The sequence below is a fragment of the Tarenaya hassleriana genome, unplaced genomic scaffold (assembly GCF_000463585.1).
Source record: "Tarenaya hassleriana unplaced genomic scaffold, ASM46358v1 Cleome25, whole genome shotgun sequence".
Lineage (NCBI taxonomy): Eukaryota > Viridiplantae > Streptophyta > Magnoliopsida > Brassicales > Cleomaceae > Tarenaya > Tarenaya hassleriana.
Genome location: NW_010965775.1, coordinates 1,704,787 through 1,722,715, shown reverse-complemented (window position 1 = coordinate 1,722,715; position 17,929 = coordinate 1,704,787). Strand labels below are relative to the sequence as shown.

Here is a 17,929-nt window from a genome sequence, read left to right as displayed (position 1 = left end):
TCTTAATTCGGTCTCCGCTAATTATTTATCATTTATGAATTTAAGGAGTGAGAGATTTTAAAATTTAATTCTTTTTCTGTAAAAAGTCAAAATAATTAAATGGTATCATTCAAATGTTTTCCAACCTTTGAAAGTAATGACGACGATGAAAAGAATCAACAGCGGTAGGCATAATTTAAAAAAAAAACACCACTAAAAAATAATAACATGACAATACGCTGTCGTTTAGCAGCGGTGTCAACCATTCATGAACAACACCACCGTGGCGACGCAGTAACTGCGGCGAGTCGCGTACAAGTGCTAAATTGACATGATCGTCACATCGGGATTCGTGACAGACTCTTAATTATCAGACACGTCATCAGCTAAATGGGCTGTTCCACACGAATTTTGTGGGCCCCAGCGAGGCTTTCTTATTTTTTTTTTGTGGTGACGGTGGTGGTCACGGACACTTCCATTGTTACCTAAACACACAAGGAAATTTGGAAAATTGTTTCCGGTATTTGCATTTTTAGCCTGGAAGTTTCTGATTTTAAAATTTCAACCCTCTATATTTTGAAATGTACAATTTCCTTAATTCTTTTTTTTGTTTTGGTCAAACAAGTAGCCTTATATCTTTGAATTTTTTTAGCCATGCCACAATATTAGTGATCTTGTCTGGTGACCTTTGGAAAGTCCTTTTATGCCCTTTATGAATATATATAATATTCTATTTATATCATATGATATAGTACATATCTATAACTTTTGAAATTTTTGGGGTAAATTATGTAGTTTTTGTTAAGTTTAGCTTGCTTTCTATAAGAATCATCGTATTAATTGAAAGAATAGATACGTTGATCAACAGCCACAAATCTAATACAATGAATAAATATCCAAACATGATTTCCTGCTATAAATCTTACTATTTCCTTTTTTTCCTCAATTAATTTCCTTTCTCCATGGGAATATAACCGGAGTGCCTTTTAAAAAAAAAATGATGATATTTTTAGTTCTAACAAAAACTTTGATCGTTCATTATTATGAAAACATATATTTTCCAAAAATTCGCTTTTTAGTGTTTTGGGTTACTTTGATATTAAAATTGTTTTTCGTATGAAATTGGTTTATCTTAATTTTAAAAAGATTACGCCTAATTTGATTATAATTAGATCTGATTGTTCTAAAATATAAAAACACACACACACAAATTCAGGAAAAAATTGGGTGTTTTTTTTTATTTCATTTTATTTTTCGTTCAACCTTATCTTAAAACTTCATCTTGTACTCATATCCTCGTCATAATTGACGCCGTGTGGTCGCCGTTGACTTGACAGCCTTTAAATACTCACTCGTTTCGCGGTTTGACTTTTGTTTTGGTCGGACGCCGTGAAACCAAAAAAAAAAAAAAATTGACGCAAACAAAGAAACACGTGGTGGGTGAAAGCTCCTCAGTGTTTTTTAAACGCTATAACTAATTAATTTATTAATTTCCAATTATTTAATTAATTTCCCCATAATTATCCCTCAGTCGTCCGCCCAAATTAACACATATACCTGAAATCACTAACGATCTTTCCTAATAGCTTCACAATACATCGTTCGATGTGACAATTAATCACGTAAATCAAGATTAGTTGAAAATATTGATTTCAGATTTTGTTTTCCAGAATAAATATAAAATGCATATTTTTCGTATTAATATTATTTATATCATAAGAATATCAAGTATATAAAATTTTATTTTTTAGATTTTGATTTGATTTTCCTAGATTTTAGTTTCAATTAACTTTTTTTTGGCGAGCATATAAATCCAACGGCCAGCGATTGGACAGATGGTGCGATATGAAAACGCAAACGCGCATAGGAGGTAACGTGATGGGCTTGAACTTCTTCTTGGCCCAACCGATCCGCCATTGGAGTAATGCTGGTACTCCATTTCAGCGGTTTTCAGACAGGAAACGTCGGTTCCCGACATTGCTGAATCTGATGAACTGGGTTTTCTGTATCATCAGGTGAGGATGGCGATTGAAAAGTTCGGGGTAACAGCCGTGAGAAATGCATGGTATGATGCGAAACAAGTGACAGAGCATATCATAGAGGGATACACAAAGGTGAATCAATGTGTACTGATTGATCAGGACAGAAACTCAAACTCTGTGTTCAGTTTTTGAAACTTTGGCGCTGAATCAGATGTTGCGTTGATGGAAATGTGAAACAGCCTCTGAGAGCAAAGGGATGGGACAGAGCTCTAGTGGAATTCACCGTCGCTATGCTCACTGAGAAGAAACCGCCATTGGCGAAAAGGCTCAAAGACATCAAATGCCCACTTGGCCCAATAAAAAAATACACACATATATATATATATATATATATATATATATATATATATATATATATTGTTTTAAAAGCCGTAATAGGTGGCTTCCAAGTTCCAAGCATTGTGCTATATTTTCATCTAATTGGTGAAAGAATTAAAACTCAGAATAGAATTTATGGTGATTTTAGGTAATTATAGATTAAATTTTACGTTTGATATGATATATGAGAACTGAGATAATCAGATAATTAACAATAAGTTTTGAAATATAATCTAGCAAAAAAAAAATGTTTAAGATATTGTCTAGGTGAATGTTAGGTATATGGTCTAGACGTTGCTTGGCAATTTTCTTATTCGAAATTTAAAAGAAAGACACATTTTGTGTGCTTCTTTTTGTTTTTTGTTTTTCGAAAATGGAAGGTTATGATGCATGCTCTTATTATTGACATGATGTGATCGCACACATGTTCACGAATGAATCAAGTATATTTAACTAAATATATTCATATTTCAAACCTCTAATTAAAGATAAATTCTTGATTAGATGATGGGAGGCAGATATCTTATTACATATATATATATATAATACACACATATATATATATATGTAAAATTACACATGCATGTAACATAATCCGGTATCCGATGATCTTGGTTTAGTATGTTTATTGTAACAGAAAGTATATATCTTTTAGAGATATTTGTTTTAATTATTCTCCCATCAACAATAATAGCAACAAGATTATTTTATAACATATGTAAAAAAAAATATAAAAAAATTATTCTTAAATACCATCAAATATTAACATAGGCTAACTGCCCAACATTGTAATATTTATATCGGAAGGTATCAACATTTGAAGTTTTACAATTAAAAAATTATCGGTTAATCAAAGTATTTAAAATAGATTTAAAATCCGGAAGAAAAAAAAAACGATTTCTCCAACCGTTGGTCTTTTATCTTCCTTTTTAGTTTTTCTATTTTGTAAGTCTTCTCCTTTCCACGTTGAAAACCAACCAAGTTTCAATTTAAAATGGATATATATTTGATATTTAATTTAATGTCTCAGGCATTAATGATACCATAACAATGGAAAAAATATATTAACTTGGTTTTATTGATATTGACAGCACACGTCTACAATTAATACTAGTTCTCATTAAAACTATATATAAATTAATTTAAATAATTAATAGTAACCATTACTCTTATTAACCTAAATTGGTTTTTGACGTGAAAGTAATTTTGTAGCATGAGAGGAAAGGCCACGTAGTACGTGTCATCGCTTCTCCATGTTCTTCTTTGATAATTTGGATTCGATTCTCTTTACGTGGAGTCTAGAGTCTGTTGACTGTTAGTTAGGACAGAGAATAAAAATATTATTTTATGATATTCATATATTTTTTAATAATTTTATATAAATTAAAGCATATATACCTTGATTATAAAATTTCAACCTTCAGAACTAAAGCATTTAATTCTATATTCAATATACATGTAAATAATTCTATCTTAAAATTATAATCATGTATACACTATACATTCTATCCTTATTGATTTACTCGTACATTGGCCAATTTCAAGCTAATATGTTGCATCTCCCACCTCTTATATGTGTTTTTTTCATACTTATAATTGATTGATTAATTAATTAACTAATCATTTTGTATACTTTTTTTTATTGTTTTAAGATTAACCAAATACATTCATAAATATTCATATAATAATAAAAATTATATATTAGTAATAAAGTTTAAAATGAAAAAAATATTTATAGAGTGATAGTGACTAGTAGAGCAAAGAGATGGGGAAACCCCCCACGTGAGTTGGTTACGGAGCATTGGGAAATCATGAGGTCGGGGATTCGACTCCTTGTCGTCTTTTTGGTTCTCATCTATCATTTGTCAGGTACGGTTGATTTACTTCCCACATGTGTGTTGCAGATTCGTGTGTGTGGGTTTGAGGTTTTCCTTGGTCTGCGATGTTGTCCTGATGTCGTCTTCGTCCGGTCCATTGAGCTGTGAGGTGTTACGGTATCCAATGTCCGATCCGAAGGATTACATGGTAGATTACTCAATGTATAAAAATATATATATATATATATAGAGCAAAGAGATGGTTGGTTTTATTACCCATGAGAAAGAGAGAGGGTGGTCCGTTCGGACACACAACACAACAGATCATCTGTCGGCGCTCTCGCTTTGCAATATTTTCCCTCCCAAGTTGGTCCAAAATATTCTAATTTATTTAATTGTTTAATCGATTTTACTATTATTATTTTTATTAAATAAATAGGAAATGAATGTTCGAAAATGGTAAAGGGAGATAAACCACCACTATCTCCTGCAACTCCAATCCCTTTCTGTGCCTGAAACCCACACCAGAAAAGAAAAAAAGAAATCACTTCACTCTCTCTTTCTCCGTCGATTTCGCGTCTTCTTCAATGCAGTGAGACGAAACCCTGATTCCAATTTCAACCCCGATTTCAAAATCACATCTTTTTCTCTCTGTCGAACTTTCGGGGATTTCTCTTTCTCTCTCTCTTGGTTTTTTTTGTTTGTTTGTTCTCGTCTGGCTTTGGTAGGGTTCATTGCTTCCGAAGCTGAGAATGGTTGTACCAACCGATCAGGAGGCTTGTGATTGTCCTCGTTGTTCCTGCTTCGGCTCGAGCTCTTGCTATGACCTCTGTTGACGAAACCCTAAATGCTCTGCAATGGGGAAGGCAGAGGATGATCGGAATCTTCAGTCCGGCATCGCTGGCGCCGGCGGAGAATCTATCGGCGGCGCGTCTGAGAGAAATGCGCGTCGCGGCTTCTGCCTCCGCGGCTGCGGTCCGATCTTGGGGCTTGTTGGGTTCAGATGTCTCTTCGTGCTGATTTTCTCCGTCGCTTTGTTTCTCTCTGCTCTATTTTGGTTGCCTCCGCTTCATTATGACAGAGATCTGACGGATCCGGATCTCGATCCCAGGTTTAGAGGTGAGATGTTTCTCTCGATTCGTCGGATTTCTACTGGACATTTTCACTGTGATGTGCTTTCTTTATCAGCTCTTGTTTGGTCTGTTGAGCTAATGTCGTCTCCGACCAAGAATGTCCGGAGCTGAGAAAACCCATTTGTGTCTCTATGGTTCTGTGCTTCTGCGTCCTGAATCTCGAGTCTTTTTGGATATTACTATTCTTAGTATTTGGCAGTGAGGCTGTTAGGGTTTTCCAGAAATATAGGGAAGAAGAAGATTGGATGGAAATCTTATGCTACTTGTTCAAATTTGGCCACTTTTCTTATCACCTGTGAAACAGGCAGAGACCGTTAACATGTGTTTGGGTTAAGGGATTTTGCAAAGCTAAGAATCCCATGTTCTTGTTCCTATCCATCTGAAGCTCTGAAATTGCCATTCTTAGTAATTGCATCGATACACTGAGAATGGAGTCATGAATCGTTTATAAATCAGTATCTCTTCATGCACAGCTCGGGTTTTCCCATGTGATGAGAGTTGAGGAGAGCCATTTTAGGAAATCTCTGGCTATAGAAAGCTAACTTCAGACATGTTTATGTTAGATGTTGGTTGGCCATTGACTATGTAGTGTTGTACTGTTGTTGAGTAACTCGAGTTGCGTGTTCAGTTAGCTGGATGCTTTGGGGAATTTTATCGTATCTCTTATACTTCACTCCTAGAATTTCATGCTTCCTATGGTTATAAAACTTGTCGATTTACGATTTTTTCTTCTTCCGCCTTATGTTATTGAAATCACGATATCCGGTTCTTGACTAAACTTGATAATACATTTAGTTATTTACAACTTGGTGGAGAGAAAGGATGGAGACAGCTTAATACTTCCGTGACACGCATATTATATGTGGTGCAGATCATGAAATAGTAGCGAGTTTTAGCATCAAGAAGCCGGCTTCTTTGCTGAATGAAAATACATTGTTGCTGCTTCAGGACGATATCTTTCAGGAGATGAGCTATGATTCCATCAAGGTACAGTTCATCTTTCCCTTCACTTGTGTTCTTGATTACATGGGTTTCCTCCTTCTTGTTCTGGTTTTAACTTGCCTGAATGACACAGGTAACTATCTTGTCTGCTGAGCCTTCGTCTGGACAACCGAACACTACAAAGGTTGTGTTTGGAATCGACCATGATGAGAGACACCGAGAGATATATCCTCTGTCTTTGAGTTCTATCAGGGAAAGTTTCGAATCGTTGCTCATAAATCAATCCTCTCTCCGGCTAACGAAGTCTTTGTTCGGGGAACCGTTCCTCTTCGAAGTACTAAAGTTCCCGGGAGGAATTACCGTGATTCCACGACAGCAAGTGTTTGTTTTGCAGAAAGCCCAGATTCTTTTCAATTTCACCCTAAACTTCTCTATATATCAGATACAGACAAATTTCGATGCTCTGACCAGTCAACTAAAGAAGGGACTGAATCTAGCACCGTACGAGGTTTGCCATTTCTTACCACCTTTCGTTCTTCTTTGTTTTTTCTGGACCGTTCTCTCAGAAGTTACGGGCATTAATATAGTGGTGGTCTAAATGCAGAATTTGTTTGTAACCTTATCGAACTCAAAGGGTTCCACGGTATCTCCCCCGACGGATGTTCATTCATTGGTGGTGCTGAGAGTCGGGAATTCAAGGCCAAGAGCAAAGCAACTGGCCGACACTATCACGGGGTCCCGCTCGAAAAACCTCGGTCTCAACAATACCATATTCGGTAAGGTCAAGCAAGTTCGGTTATCTTCTATCTTACCAAACAGCAGTAGTGATGGTGGCGCCAACTCTCCGGCTCCCTCGCCTCTTCCCCATGGCCACCACCACCATCACCACCATCATCACCACCATCATCATCACCATGACCACAACCATCATCATCACCATGACTCTCCCGAGGTTTCACCAGCACCTGCAGCCGATAGAGGATCACTTGCTCCCGAGGCAAGCTCGCCTTCTCCTCAGAGAAGTCCTGAAAAAGCTCCTTCTGCTCCTCCGCCCTGCCAGTTCGGGAATAGAGGACGGAAAAGAGGAACCACCCGGGTTAGACACTCGCATTTGGCTCCTGCACCTGCACCTGCACCATATCTCTCGCGGCACTACCCTGCCCGACCCCCGCATCAGCATCTGCGCTCTCCAGCTCCAAATCCCGAGTCAAAGTCTCGTTTGGTCCCGATGTCCGCTCCTTTACCCCACGTCGTGTTTGCCCATTCTCAACCACCGCCCGAGAGCCAATCACACTCACAGCATTCGGATGGAGTTGCACCCGTCTCGCCGCCATCACCCTCTTCGTGTATGTACATACACTGCTTTGTCATCGGTTTCACCAGATACACGAGTCTAGATTCATTCCCAGTTTCGGTGATTCGATTCTTCTTCTTTTTTGTCTGGGCAGCAAATGCAGGTTTGGCAACCGTCAAATGGACCATCTTGCTTGTGTTGGTGGCGGCAGTTCTTAACGGATAAACGGTATGAAGGGGCGTGTGTTGCATTACATATCTCTTCCTTCTAAGTTATATATGAGAGAAGTCTTCCTCGTTCCAGAAAGTTCGAGGTTAATTCAGATGAACTAAACACACGAAAAAGAAAAAGAAAGGGAAGAAGAACACAAAAGAGTGTTCATAATCCCCAGTGAGTGTATGTATGCTTTGGCTTCCGCGTGTATATAAATCCGTCGAGAAATTTGCTTCTCGGGTGGTAAAGCCACCTCCGAAAAAAAACTTGGGATCATATATCAATAATATCTGAAACCTCTACTTAAACACGTTGTTTCTTGTATGATTATTTTGTGACCGAGCTTCTTGGCTCGGCCTTAGGTGCAGTGACTTAGCCATGGTTTTGGATGAAGGTCCAAACCCATGAGCGGTGTGGTGACTTGGCCTGAGCCTATGAGCAGATGAGGGTACCACGGCCACGGCTCCTGACCTAGTCCCACAGCTAACCCATCATCCTGTGGCTCCGATAGGCTCTCTTAGTAGCCCCAATGGCATTCTTGGCCACCAGTTGCAGCTGTTGTAGATGGGGGCATGAAATTAGGTTTATGGATGGAGTGCCCGTTAGTCCCCAAATGGTTGAATGGATTTGAATTTACACATTAGTTAATGGGTTTTGTTACGTGGCATGGCATGGCATCTAAATAGAAGATGGTATGGAAATTTGCATGTTTTTGGGTTTAGTCTATGGTTTTAAATGTTGTGTTATGACAATGGCAAGGCACAATTGTCTCTGTCATTCGTTTACATCAAAGCATAATTATATTCCGTAAGAATTGGTTGAAAGAGATAAAATTGTGATTACTTGTAGGTATTTCGTTTTTAGATATTTAAAAACGATCCCAACAAAGCATAATTGTATTATAAAACTCGATCTAAAAATTAATTAGGGTTGACTTTCTTTGTTTTTTTTTAAAAAAATATATATATTAAAGAAGCGAATGAATGGAATTTGGGTGATAAATGAATGAAACGGAATTCGAATAAAATCTGAAAAAGAAATCGAAAAAGCGAATGGATAGAATATTTGCAAAATGGAAGATTAAAAAAAAAAACGAAACGAAATCCAAAATGTCAGTAATACCCTCTCATGAATATGGATTGTAAATCCAAATTGTGTGATCTGTGGAGAATTCACTTTTAATGGGCCAAAGTAGGCCCATTATAGTCAGTAACGGGCTTTATTTCTGTGGCCCATTAACATTTTTGTTGCTTTTTCGTGTCTGTTAAGTTAAGCATATAAACCAAACTAAAGATTAAGTTAGTTTTTCTTATTAGGATTCGGCGAATAAATCCTGAAGAAGAAGGTCATCACAACCGAATTTGGAGGCAGAAATCTTCATCGGAAAACTTGCGAATCGGAGAAAATTTCCTTGACTACGGAGATGGGTCGATCGGCGGTGTTGAAGACGATGATCTGTGCGACGGTGGTTCTCTTCTGTGGATTTGGTCAGTCTGTGATCTGTAGTGAAGAAGGGAGCGACAATTTCATAAGGGCGAAGCTTGGTGGTGTTGGCGAATCGAGAAATGGTTGCAACAGTGCCGAGATCGAAGACATCGCGCGTTTCGCTGTTCAAGAACACAACAAGCGAGAGGTAGGTTTCCTCCGCAACAATTTTCCGGGAAAATTTCTCTGGGACTGATCTTTATGTTCGTGTGTTGGTTTCATGGAATTAAGGTTTTGGGTTGGGTTGTGTTTCATGGAATCGGATCGATCTGGTGGATGAAGGGTTACCATTTCTCGATTCTTACTTTATTTCTTCCTTTCAGCTATGATAGGGTTTCATTTCCAGGGCAATTTATGGGCTAGAAGAAGACGCAGTATTCGTTTAACGCATATCGGTGATTGTTGTAGGCTTTGCACTCAAAATACTGATTTTTAGTGGAATTTCCAATGGATTCGTCTAATCTGGTATGACAAATCGATTTGGGGATGGATGTTATAGCAGAAAGACCATGCAATGATGAACTTTATACTCTTCCGTTTTTGTCTGTATTTGAACCATCATCAATGTTTATTCTGACTGATTTGTTGTTTATTGGATGAGTAGAATGCCTTTCTTGAGTTTGCTGGAGTGTTGAAGGCAACGGAGCAGGCGGTTGCTGGTAAGCTCTACCATCTGACTCTCGAAGCAATCGAAGCGGGTTCTAAGAAAGTGTATGAAGCTAAAGTCTGGGTGAAGCCATGGATGAACTTCCATGGCTTTTAATCTCGATTACTCAGGCTTGAAATCAACATCGTTTTCTTCTCAGCTCAATAAAGCTGGGTCACGAGAGCTTGTTACATCTGCTGTACTCTTGGAGAAATGTACTTTACTCCTTTTCAGACCCGTGTTTGTGAATATATGGGATGGTTTCTGTTTGATGTCTGTCAAAATTTTGGTCTTCTGTTTTAAATTTTCATTTTTGATCAAGTTCTTTCATAGACACTCTGAATCTATAGACATTCTCCAGTATATGAGCTCAAATAGTGATGTGATAGGTCGAAATCCTTTCCTTATCTCAAACTCTTCCGTTTGACCTTTGGTCATCTGCCAGTTTTGCGCATGGAACTTGAAGTACAGAGGTTCTTGCAAGATCCTGATCAGCAGCAGTTTGAGTTCCAACATTATCCGACATCTTACCTTCGGCTTGCGGCACATCGTGTTGCTCAGCATTATGGACTTGTGACCATGGTCACGGACAGTGGTTCAGATGGCCCTGGTAATAGAATTCTTGTGAGAAAAACGGCCGAAACCAGATACCCGCTGGTCCGCTTGTCTGAAATTCCCGTGAAACAGCCAGAGAATGGTAAATCTGAGGTTCTGAAAATTGTAATCAAGCCTAGACCGAACAAAGGATCTGGTGGGGAAGGTACTGGAATGGGAATGCAGCGGAATATTATGAGAAGTGTTGACTTCCGATCTTGGCCTGAAACGAGGTAATGAACTATGTCACAAACATGATATGTTGTCATGTCTTTTTCTTAGTGTGACACTCATGTTCTTTTGAGGTTCAGTCATATTCTGCTTGTGACACTTTTGATCTCATTTGGAGGAATCTAACTATTGTTTCACACATAAGATTCATGGTGGAAATCAAGTAAAGCATGCACCTTTATCTGCCATGAATTTGTTTGATTCGATTATTGTGAGTTTACGTTTTTTTTTTGGGTGTCTTCGGTGATCCGTATGAGTCAGATGGAAGCGGATTTGAATGGAGAACAGTACCGACAAACGATCCCCAGGTCCAAGAGGCAGCAAAACATGCTGTAAAATCCATTCAGCAGAGATCCAACTCTCTGTATCCTTATAAACTTCTGGATATAATCCTAGCCCGGGCGAAGGTCAATCATTTCCCACTCATTGCTATTTTTTTTTGTCGACAAATCTCTGAATCTGATTAGGCGACGATATTATACGCAGACCTTCGAAGACCGTGTCAAATTCGAACTGGTTCTGAAGATACAGAGGGGCAGCAAACTGGAGAAGTTCATGGTTGAAGTGATGAAGAATCAAAATGGGAGCTTTTTCTAGACGTGGGTATGCACCGCGCCTTTGATGCATATATATGCAGTGGCTGGCTGTTATGTGAATAAACATGGGTTTGCATTTTTTGCACCTTTTTTTTTTGTATATACAAGTTGTGTTTTCCTTTTTGGCACAGCAACAAAACTTATATCCATGTCACTATGTACTAAGATTTCTCTGTCTTTGTATAAACTAAGAAAGGAATTTCCACATGTAATCCATGATTTTAGCACATCATATCATACACGTGATGTACCTTCCAAACGAATTCAGATATATTTCAGTAAACCTAATTCTAATGTCTCAAAAGCAGTCAGATCTGAGGAAGGCAAAACATGCAAATAAACACCAAGGCCTCAAAAGAAAAGATACAAACTAATCCTAAATAAGTTTTTACACGAACATTACAGTAGAAGTTGGAAAGGGTCCCAACTGATAATGTTAGGCAAGCAAGGTTCAGTCTGTACCAAAAACATCAAACGGACAAAAGCATAAACATGAGACTCAAGTAAGTTTGATGCAAATCTGGTTCTCGCCCGTCTTCTGTCATTAGGTTGCCACGAAATGGAAACCCGGACGGGGAAGAACGCACGAGTAAGTTACATACTTCACGCTGTCCAGAAGAACCACCACGAAGATCCGAGAAAACGGTTTTGGAGGCATTACTCTGTCAGTTTCTGAATCAGCTACCTCTCTTGGATCGAGCAGCACAGAAACAACCATCGAGGATGAGGGTTTGTTTCTGTTTCCCTCGATGTTTTCATTACGAGAATCTTTTCCAGTTTTGTTGGCTGTGATGTTGAGCTCGGATGCAGTGAGAGGGAGAGGAATTCCCTCGAGAAATCTTCTGTTCATCTTTTTATTGCACTGAGTGGCATTGGAAACTGATGCTGTCGATGGGATTATCGCTCCGGGAGCAATATCAAACTGGAAAACTTCTGTGCACATACTGTAGTTCATCAGTGCCCCTGCAAAAGAAAAGACACAAAAGCAGAATCAGTTCACAAGTTGCAAACAGTCAAACTTCGCAAGCTTGAGGAGATGATAATTACCTGAAATGCCCTCGTGAAACCATTGGTGAGGATTTTTTCCATCGGCCGCACTAGAAGGAAGAGCCTTTCGATGTTCTTCAGTGTTCCTATATAGATGGGGAAGCACTGCCAAGTTTCCTCTGATCTCTGGGAGAGCTAAGGCAGAAGAAAGCTCATGAGGAATTGCCAAATCAGTTTCTCTTCTACTTATTGTCTCAGAAGAAGCATTCTTCTCGGAGGCCATGGCTTTCTCACTAGCCAAAACCGAGTGAATTATCAAGTTTCCGTCGATCTTCACAAGCTTATCGTTCCTCGGGACATAGAGAGAAGCAAAGAGAGGCTCACTGGCATTGCCCAGTGCATTTGCTTGTCCTTGTTCTTGCATATTAGAATGGTAATCTGCTCCTCCACAACCACCTCTGTCACTATGAATCCTGCTACTGCAGTGGCTGTTTCCATTGGAAATTCTACTTCCTCTGCTAATATCAGAGCCATTAAAACGGCCATTGACCATCAAAACCCTCCCCATATGTTCATCATAAAATCGATCTCTACCATAAATAGACAACCCGCCAGAGCTTCCACCATTTCGCCCGTAGTTCACATTCACAAACGGAACCAACGCACCAAACAAGAAAATAACGAACAGGATTCCAACAAAACTAATACTAGCGACCTTCTTGGTCTTGCTTTTAGCTGCATCTTTTCTACCCTCAGGCTTCTTGGCCTTAGAACCCAATACGGGTTGAGTTTTCAACTTCGGAATAGGAACCAATGGAACCTGAGACCCATAGGGACGACATGGGTATGGCGGATATGGCATCCAAGGATACGGCATTGGCGCCGCCGCCATGGGAGGATACATAGAAGCTGCATGAGCAGCAGCAGCAGCACCACCACTAACCTGCTGCCGCAAGGCCGCATTCTCAGCTACAATGTATGATATCCTATTATTCAATTCAGCTATTGTGGAATGCATGCGCTTCACCTTTCCTTCAAGCTCTTCTACGTATTGCTTCTTCCTCGTTCTCGAAAGATGCGCGCTTTCGCGGTTCCTCATCAGTCTTGCTTTCCTCTTCTCGTCTTCTTCATTTGGGGTAGATGTTTTCTCGTCGGATTTATGATACTTGGAGCTCCTGGAATTATCGCTGTCTCCTTTCTCCTTTTTCCTCTTGGGAACGGAACTTCTCCCATCGAACCCATCTTCAACCTTCTGATCAAACCCAACATCGATCGAATCCGGGGATAATGCGTTATGGGTACCAGAAGCACCGGACACAAAACCGCCGGAGCCATGAGACGATGCCGGTGAATAAACACCCAACGGACGATCGGAAACAGAACAACCTTCTGGCTCTCTTCCACCGCTCCTAGTTTCCAGAGAACAGCAATTTTGATTATTTTCGACTTCGTTTGGTCCCTGATCATCGAAATTCTCGGAATTTCCGATGCCCGGAGACAAATTCCCGGGGATGTCGGGGATCAACGAGGGTTCCGTGTCGGAGGGGAAGTCGAAGAAGTCCTCCGGGAGATCAATGGAGAAATCAAAATCACCATTCTCGTCGAGGATGAGACCCAGATCGGAGCCTAGGGTTTCCATTGAAATCGGATCACCAGCCGAGAGGAACAGGGGATCTAGCGGCATGAGAAGCGGATCGTCCGATTCCGACAAGAAATTAGGGCTAGGATCGGGCATCGCCGGCGGCGGAGCGATCAACGACTCCGTCATCACCGATGAATGTTTTTTTTTTTCTGTATCGATTCGCTTCTAGAGAGGAAAGAGACTTTTCGCGGTGAAGTGAAGACGACGACGGCGACAACACAGAAAACCACGAGTATTCCGTGTTGATTAAGGGACTAAAATATATTTCTCAACGCGCTTTCTGCGCGTGTATTCACTTTCCTAATTCTTCTTTTTGGCCCATAAATTTCTATACTTCCATTCTGGCCCTTAGAAGTGATTACATACACAAGCTCATGACAATTGACAACCGAATATGCTGAAAAAGAATGTGAATTTAAGAATTTAAAAGAGATCATTCTCGTCATCATCCGCATAACAATTACAAGTAATTAATTATGTAGTTAAAAGAATTTAGATATTAAAAAGATTTAATTCCTAAATTGAATAGATTTCATATGATCAAAACAAGAATGCGGGTACCATCTCCTTTGTAGTTTCTATACACACAAACACATACATGTAAATAAATATATGAAATTATATGTTTGTGTTATGGATAGTCCATATAAAAATGTGAAAATAATAATAAAAAAGGCGGCGAAATGTTAACAGGGTGGAATTTTTTTGTCTTTTTCAGGGTTTTAGTTTGTTTGTTTTTTCTTTTTTTGGTAACAATTCCAGGTTTTTTTTGTAAGACAAAATTGTAAAATTCGAAAGAACAAAAAAGTAAGACGTGATAATAATTACATTTAAGATTACTAAAAACATCTCAAAGGCTGCAACTTTTTTTTTTTTTGGTTAAATAAAGGCTGCAACTTTTTCTTCGGAGGGTCTTTTCCTATCTTCACCCTCTTGGTTTGGATTTGGGTTTCTCTCTCGCTGCTTCCGTCTCTGTCTCTCTCACACAATGCTAATCAGAAAAATTCTATCTTCCTCGTCTCCTTCTGCTTCTTGTTCGTGAAATCTCTTCTTTTATTTCTGAGATAGAGAGAGAAGGAAACAACGGCGAGAGGACGAACCGAGGAAGATAGGGAGAGAGAAGTGCCATGGCTGCTCCGGGCGAGAAGGAAACAATGCTGGATCCCTTTTTGTTCGAGGCTCTTCAGAACCCTCGTCATCGTCTCACCAGTTAGTGAATTCGATTTTTTTCCCCTTTTCGTGGGCTGATCTGATTTTCGTTAATTCGTTTCTCGGTAGTTACATGGTTTCGTTACGTAATCGTTAGATTTGGGTTTTCTTTCTTTGTGGATCCTGGCTAGGGTTTGGAACTATTTCTCCCGATTTATGGTTTCTGTTTAGGAATTAGGGTTTCTTAGACTGCTTGATGGTAGATAAGATCCATGGCTTTTAATCTCGATTACTCAGGCTTGAAATCAACATCGTTTTCTTCTCAGCTCAATAAAGCTGGGTCACGAGAGCTTGTTACATCTGCTGTACTCTTGGAGAAATGTACTTTACTCCTTTTCAGACCCGTGTTTGTGAATATATGGGATGGTTTCTGTTTGATGTCTGTCAAAATTTTGGTCTTCTGTTTTAAATTTTCATTTTTGATCAAGTTCTTTCATAGACACTCTGAATCTATAGACATTCTCCAGTATATGAGCTCAAATAGTGATGTGATAGGTCGAAATCCTTTCCTTATCTCAAACTCTTCCGTTTGACCTTTGGTCATCTGCCAGTTTTGCGCATGGAACTTGAAGTACAGAGGTTCTTGCAAGATCCTGATCAGCAGCAGTTTGAGTTCCAACATTATCCGACATCTTACCTTCGGCTTGCGGCACATCGTGTTGCTCAGCATTATGGACTTGTGACCATGGTCACGGACAGTGGTTCAGATGGCCCTGGTAATAGAATTCTTGTGAGAAAAACGGCCGAAACCAGATACCCGCTGGTCCGCTTGTCTGAAATTCCCGTGAAACAGCCAGAGAATGGTAAATCTGAGGTTCTGAAAATTGTAATCAAGCCTAGACCGAACAAAGGATCTGGTGGGGAAGGTACTGGAATGGGAATGCAGCGGAATATTATGAGAAGTGTTGAGGAGAGAAAAGAAGAGTATGATAAAGCTCGAGCTCGTATATTTAACAGACCTAGCAGTTCGGATTCTGAGGATTCTTCTTCATCACGAGCTTCTCTTGATGGGAAACATACATTCCTGAGAGGAAATGAGGGTGAAGTGGCAAGGAATCTTTCAGTTGATATTGAGAAGAACCTTACTATCGGGGAATCTGGAGGGACATCTCGGGTTGCCATCATAAGAGATAGAGAGAAAGATCGTTTCGATCCTGACTATGACCGGAGCTATGGGAGGTACGTATATGGATTCCTTTCCATGTCTTTAATGGCTTAGTGTAAACTTCGCTTCAGAAGCATCCATAATCTGAAAATAACATCTTGGTAATATATGCACTTGTGTATGAACCAATGCAGGTACGTTAGGGTTTTGCCACCGGGTCAAAATTTCACTCCGATGCCAATCCAACTTCCGTTTCATGAAGGGTTATTCCCACAGATTCCGATGGCTCAAGCTACTCTGAACTATAGTCACCCCTTAAACCCACCTGTGAGGAACAACACAGCTATCCAGACACAGTGGCCGAATGCTGCAATGATGTATGCACATTCATACGAGCAGTTCAGACAAGCTTCTTTTCAGGTGATCCGCTAATTCTGTACCTGTTTTTCACCCGAAATTTCGTAACCTGTGTTGTTGAGGAATTCTCCTTCTGCATTTTCGGAAATCCTCCTAGCCTTTTTGTTTGATTCTATCTGAAATATCTGCAGGGAATGTTCTTTCAGCAACCTTTGAGCTTCGAGTACCTGCAGAACCGGTAACGTTTATCCATGCTTTGTATCCCTTTCTGTAACCTGTATGCAGAATATTTATCCATAGCTTTAGGATTTTTCAGCTGTTTGAAGGTTAGTAGATTTTGAGACCTTATATATATCCTGCACAGACATCTATCTACTCTTATTCCGTTATCAAAGTTTGTCTGATCGAACCCAGAACACTAAATCATCTTGCGCGTTATGTTCTTGCATTGTTTCTTTAAAACTCTCTTGAATGTGTCGACGCTGTCCCCCTTGTCTTCGCTACTTATATAGTTACGTTTCATTAGAAAATCGCCATTGATGCAACAGTTTTCTCAGATTTCTCTGGAACTGTCGGGAAACTGAGGAGAACTGAAAACATTTGCCTGATGAATAAATGGTTCGATTGTTAATTAAAAAAAAAACAAAGATGTGTTCTTGCATGCAATGTAAGATCAAGACTTGCAATGTCTTTTTCCCCGACATCTTGTATTCTTTTATACCATGAACACTTGAACAAACAAGTCACGACCAAAACCTGTCTGCTACTTTGTTGGATGGGTTTTGTCTCAATAGAAATGGCATATTATTGCATAGTTTAGTGTTTTCACTGTAAATACAAAGAATCTTGTTCATATATATATACACACATATAAAAAAGAAAGAGTCTTGTCGGATGGATCAGGACATGACAGGTGCGAACCCACCACCATGCTTTAATTGATACCCCACCAGAAAAAAAAAGAAAAAGAAAATTGATGTTTGGTTTCATCATTGTGATTATTTTAACAACCATTTGAGTGATCTTCTTTTGGTTTTGGTCCACAAAAAAACCCTCTTTATGACTTCCAATAATGTGGAATCTGAATCTCCATTCATTCATACAGATTGTAACAATAAATCTGTGCATGATGAGGGCCTTCCTTCCTTCACAGCATCAGATCCTCGTCTGCACTCTCCCTCTGTTTGCTGTACAGTGTACAGTTCCTCAATGCATTGGTCAATGCCTAAACCACAATCCGCGCATACATACATAGAGAACATGTGTGTATGTCACCAAATCCAAATCTGGTTGAAACAATATAGTTTGAGATCAATCATACAAGATCAGCAGGAAGATT

General features: G+C 39.4%; 4 protein-coding genes and 1 long non-coding RNA gene across 5 annotated transcripts; 4 read left to right on the top strand and 1 right to left on the bottom strand.

The window, feature by feature from the left end:
• Window positions 1-1,884: 1,884 nt before the first annotated feature.
• LOC104816500 lies at window positions 1,885-2,305 on the top strand. The gene is made up of 3 exons (XR_772296.1): window positions 1,885-1,909; window positions 1,995-2,093; window positions 2,201-2,305. It is a non-coding gene; the product is annotated as an uncharacterized LOC104816500 (long non-coding RNA).
• Window positions 2,306-4,620: 2,315 nt separating this feature from the next.
• LOC104816497 lies at window positions 4,621-8,048 on the top strand. Its single transcript, XM_010545359.1, has 5 exons — window positions 4,621-5,275; window positions 6,161-6,276; window positions 6,365-6,739; window positions 6,836-7,577; window positions 7,680-8,048. The coding sequence occupies exons 1-5, from the start codon at window positions 5,014-5,016 to the stop codon at window positions 7,748-7,750; spliced, it is 1,566 nt and encodes a 521-aa protein (XP_010543661.1). The 5' UTR covers window positions 4,621-5,013; the 3' UTR covers window positions 7,751-8,048.
• Window positions 8,049-9,052: 1,004 nt separating this feature from the next.
• On the top strand, window positions 9,053-11,504 carry LOC104816684 (cysteine proteinase inhibitor 7). The gene is made up of 6 exons (XM_010545614.1): window positions 9,053-9,371; window positions 9,828-9,978; window positions 10,315-10,566; window positions 10,667-10,696; window positions 10,956-11,101; window positions 11,181-11,504. Exons 1-6 carry the CDS (start codon window positions 9,162-9,164, stop codon window positions 11,289-11,291), a joined length of 900 nt encoding a protein of 299 aa, XP_010543916.1. The 5' UTR covers window positions 9,053-9,161; the 3' UTR covers window positions 11,292-11,504.
• A 137-nt stretch (window positions 11,505-11,641) lies between these two features.
• LOC104816495 (bZIP transcription factor 28) lies at window positions 11,642-14,096 on the bottom strand. Its single transcript, XM_010545357.2, has 2 exons — window positions 12,338-14,096; window positions 11,642-12,253 (listed from the first exon to the last, which is right to left on the bottom strand). The coding sequence occupies exons 1-2, from the start codon at window positions 14,043-14,045 to the stop codon at window positions 11,835-11,837; spliced, it is 2,127 nt and encodes a 708-aa protein (XP_010543659.1). The 5' UTR covers window positions 14,046-14,096; the 3' UTR covers window positions 11,642-11,834.
• Window positions 14,097-14,825: 729 nt separating this feature from the next.
• LOC104816496 (R3H domain-containing protein 2-like) lies at window positions 14,826-17,043 on the top strand. The gene is made up of 4 exons (XM_010545358.1): window positions 14,826-15,128; window positions 15,680-16,307; window positions 16,428-16,653; window positions 16,782-17,043. Exons 1-4 carry the CDS (start codon window positions 15,047-15,049, stop codon window positions 16,830-16,832), a joined length of 987 nt encoding a protein of 328 aa, XP_010543660.1. The 5' UTR covers window positions 14,826-15,046; the 3' UTR covers window positions 16,833-17,043.
• Window positions 17,044-17,929: the final 886 nt, after the last annotated feature.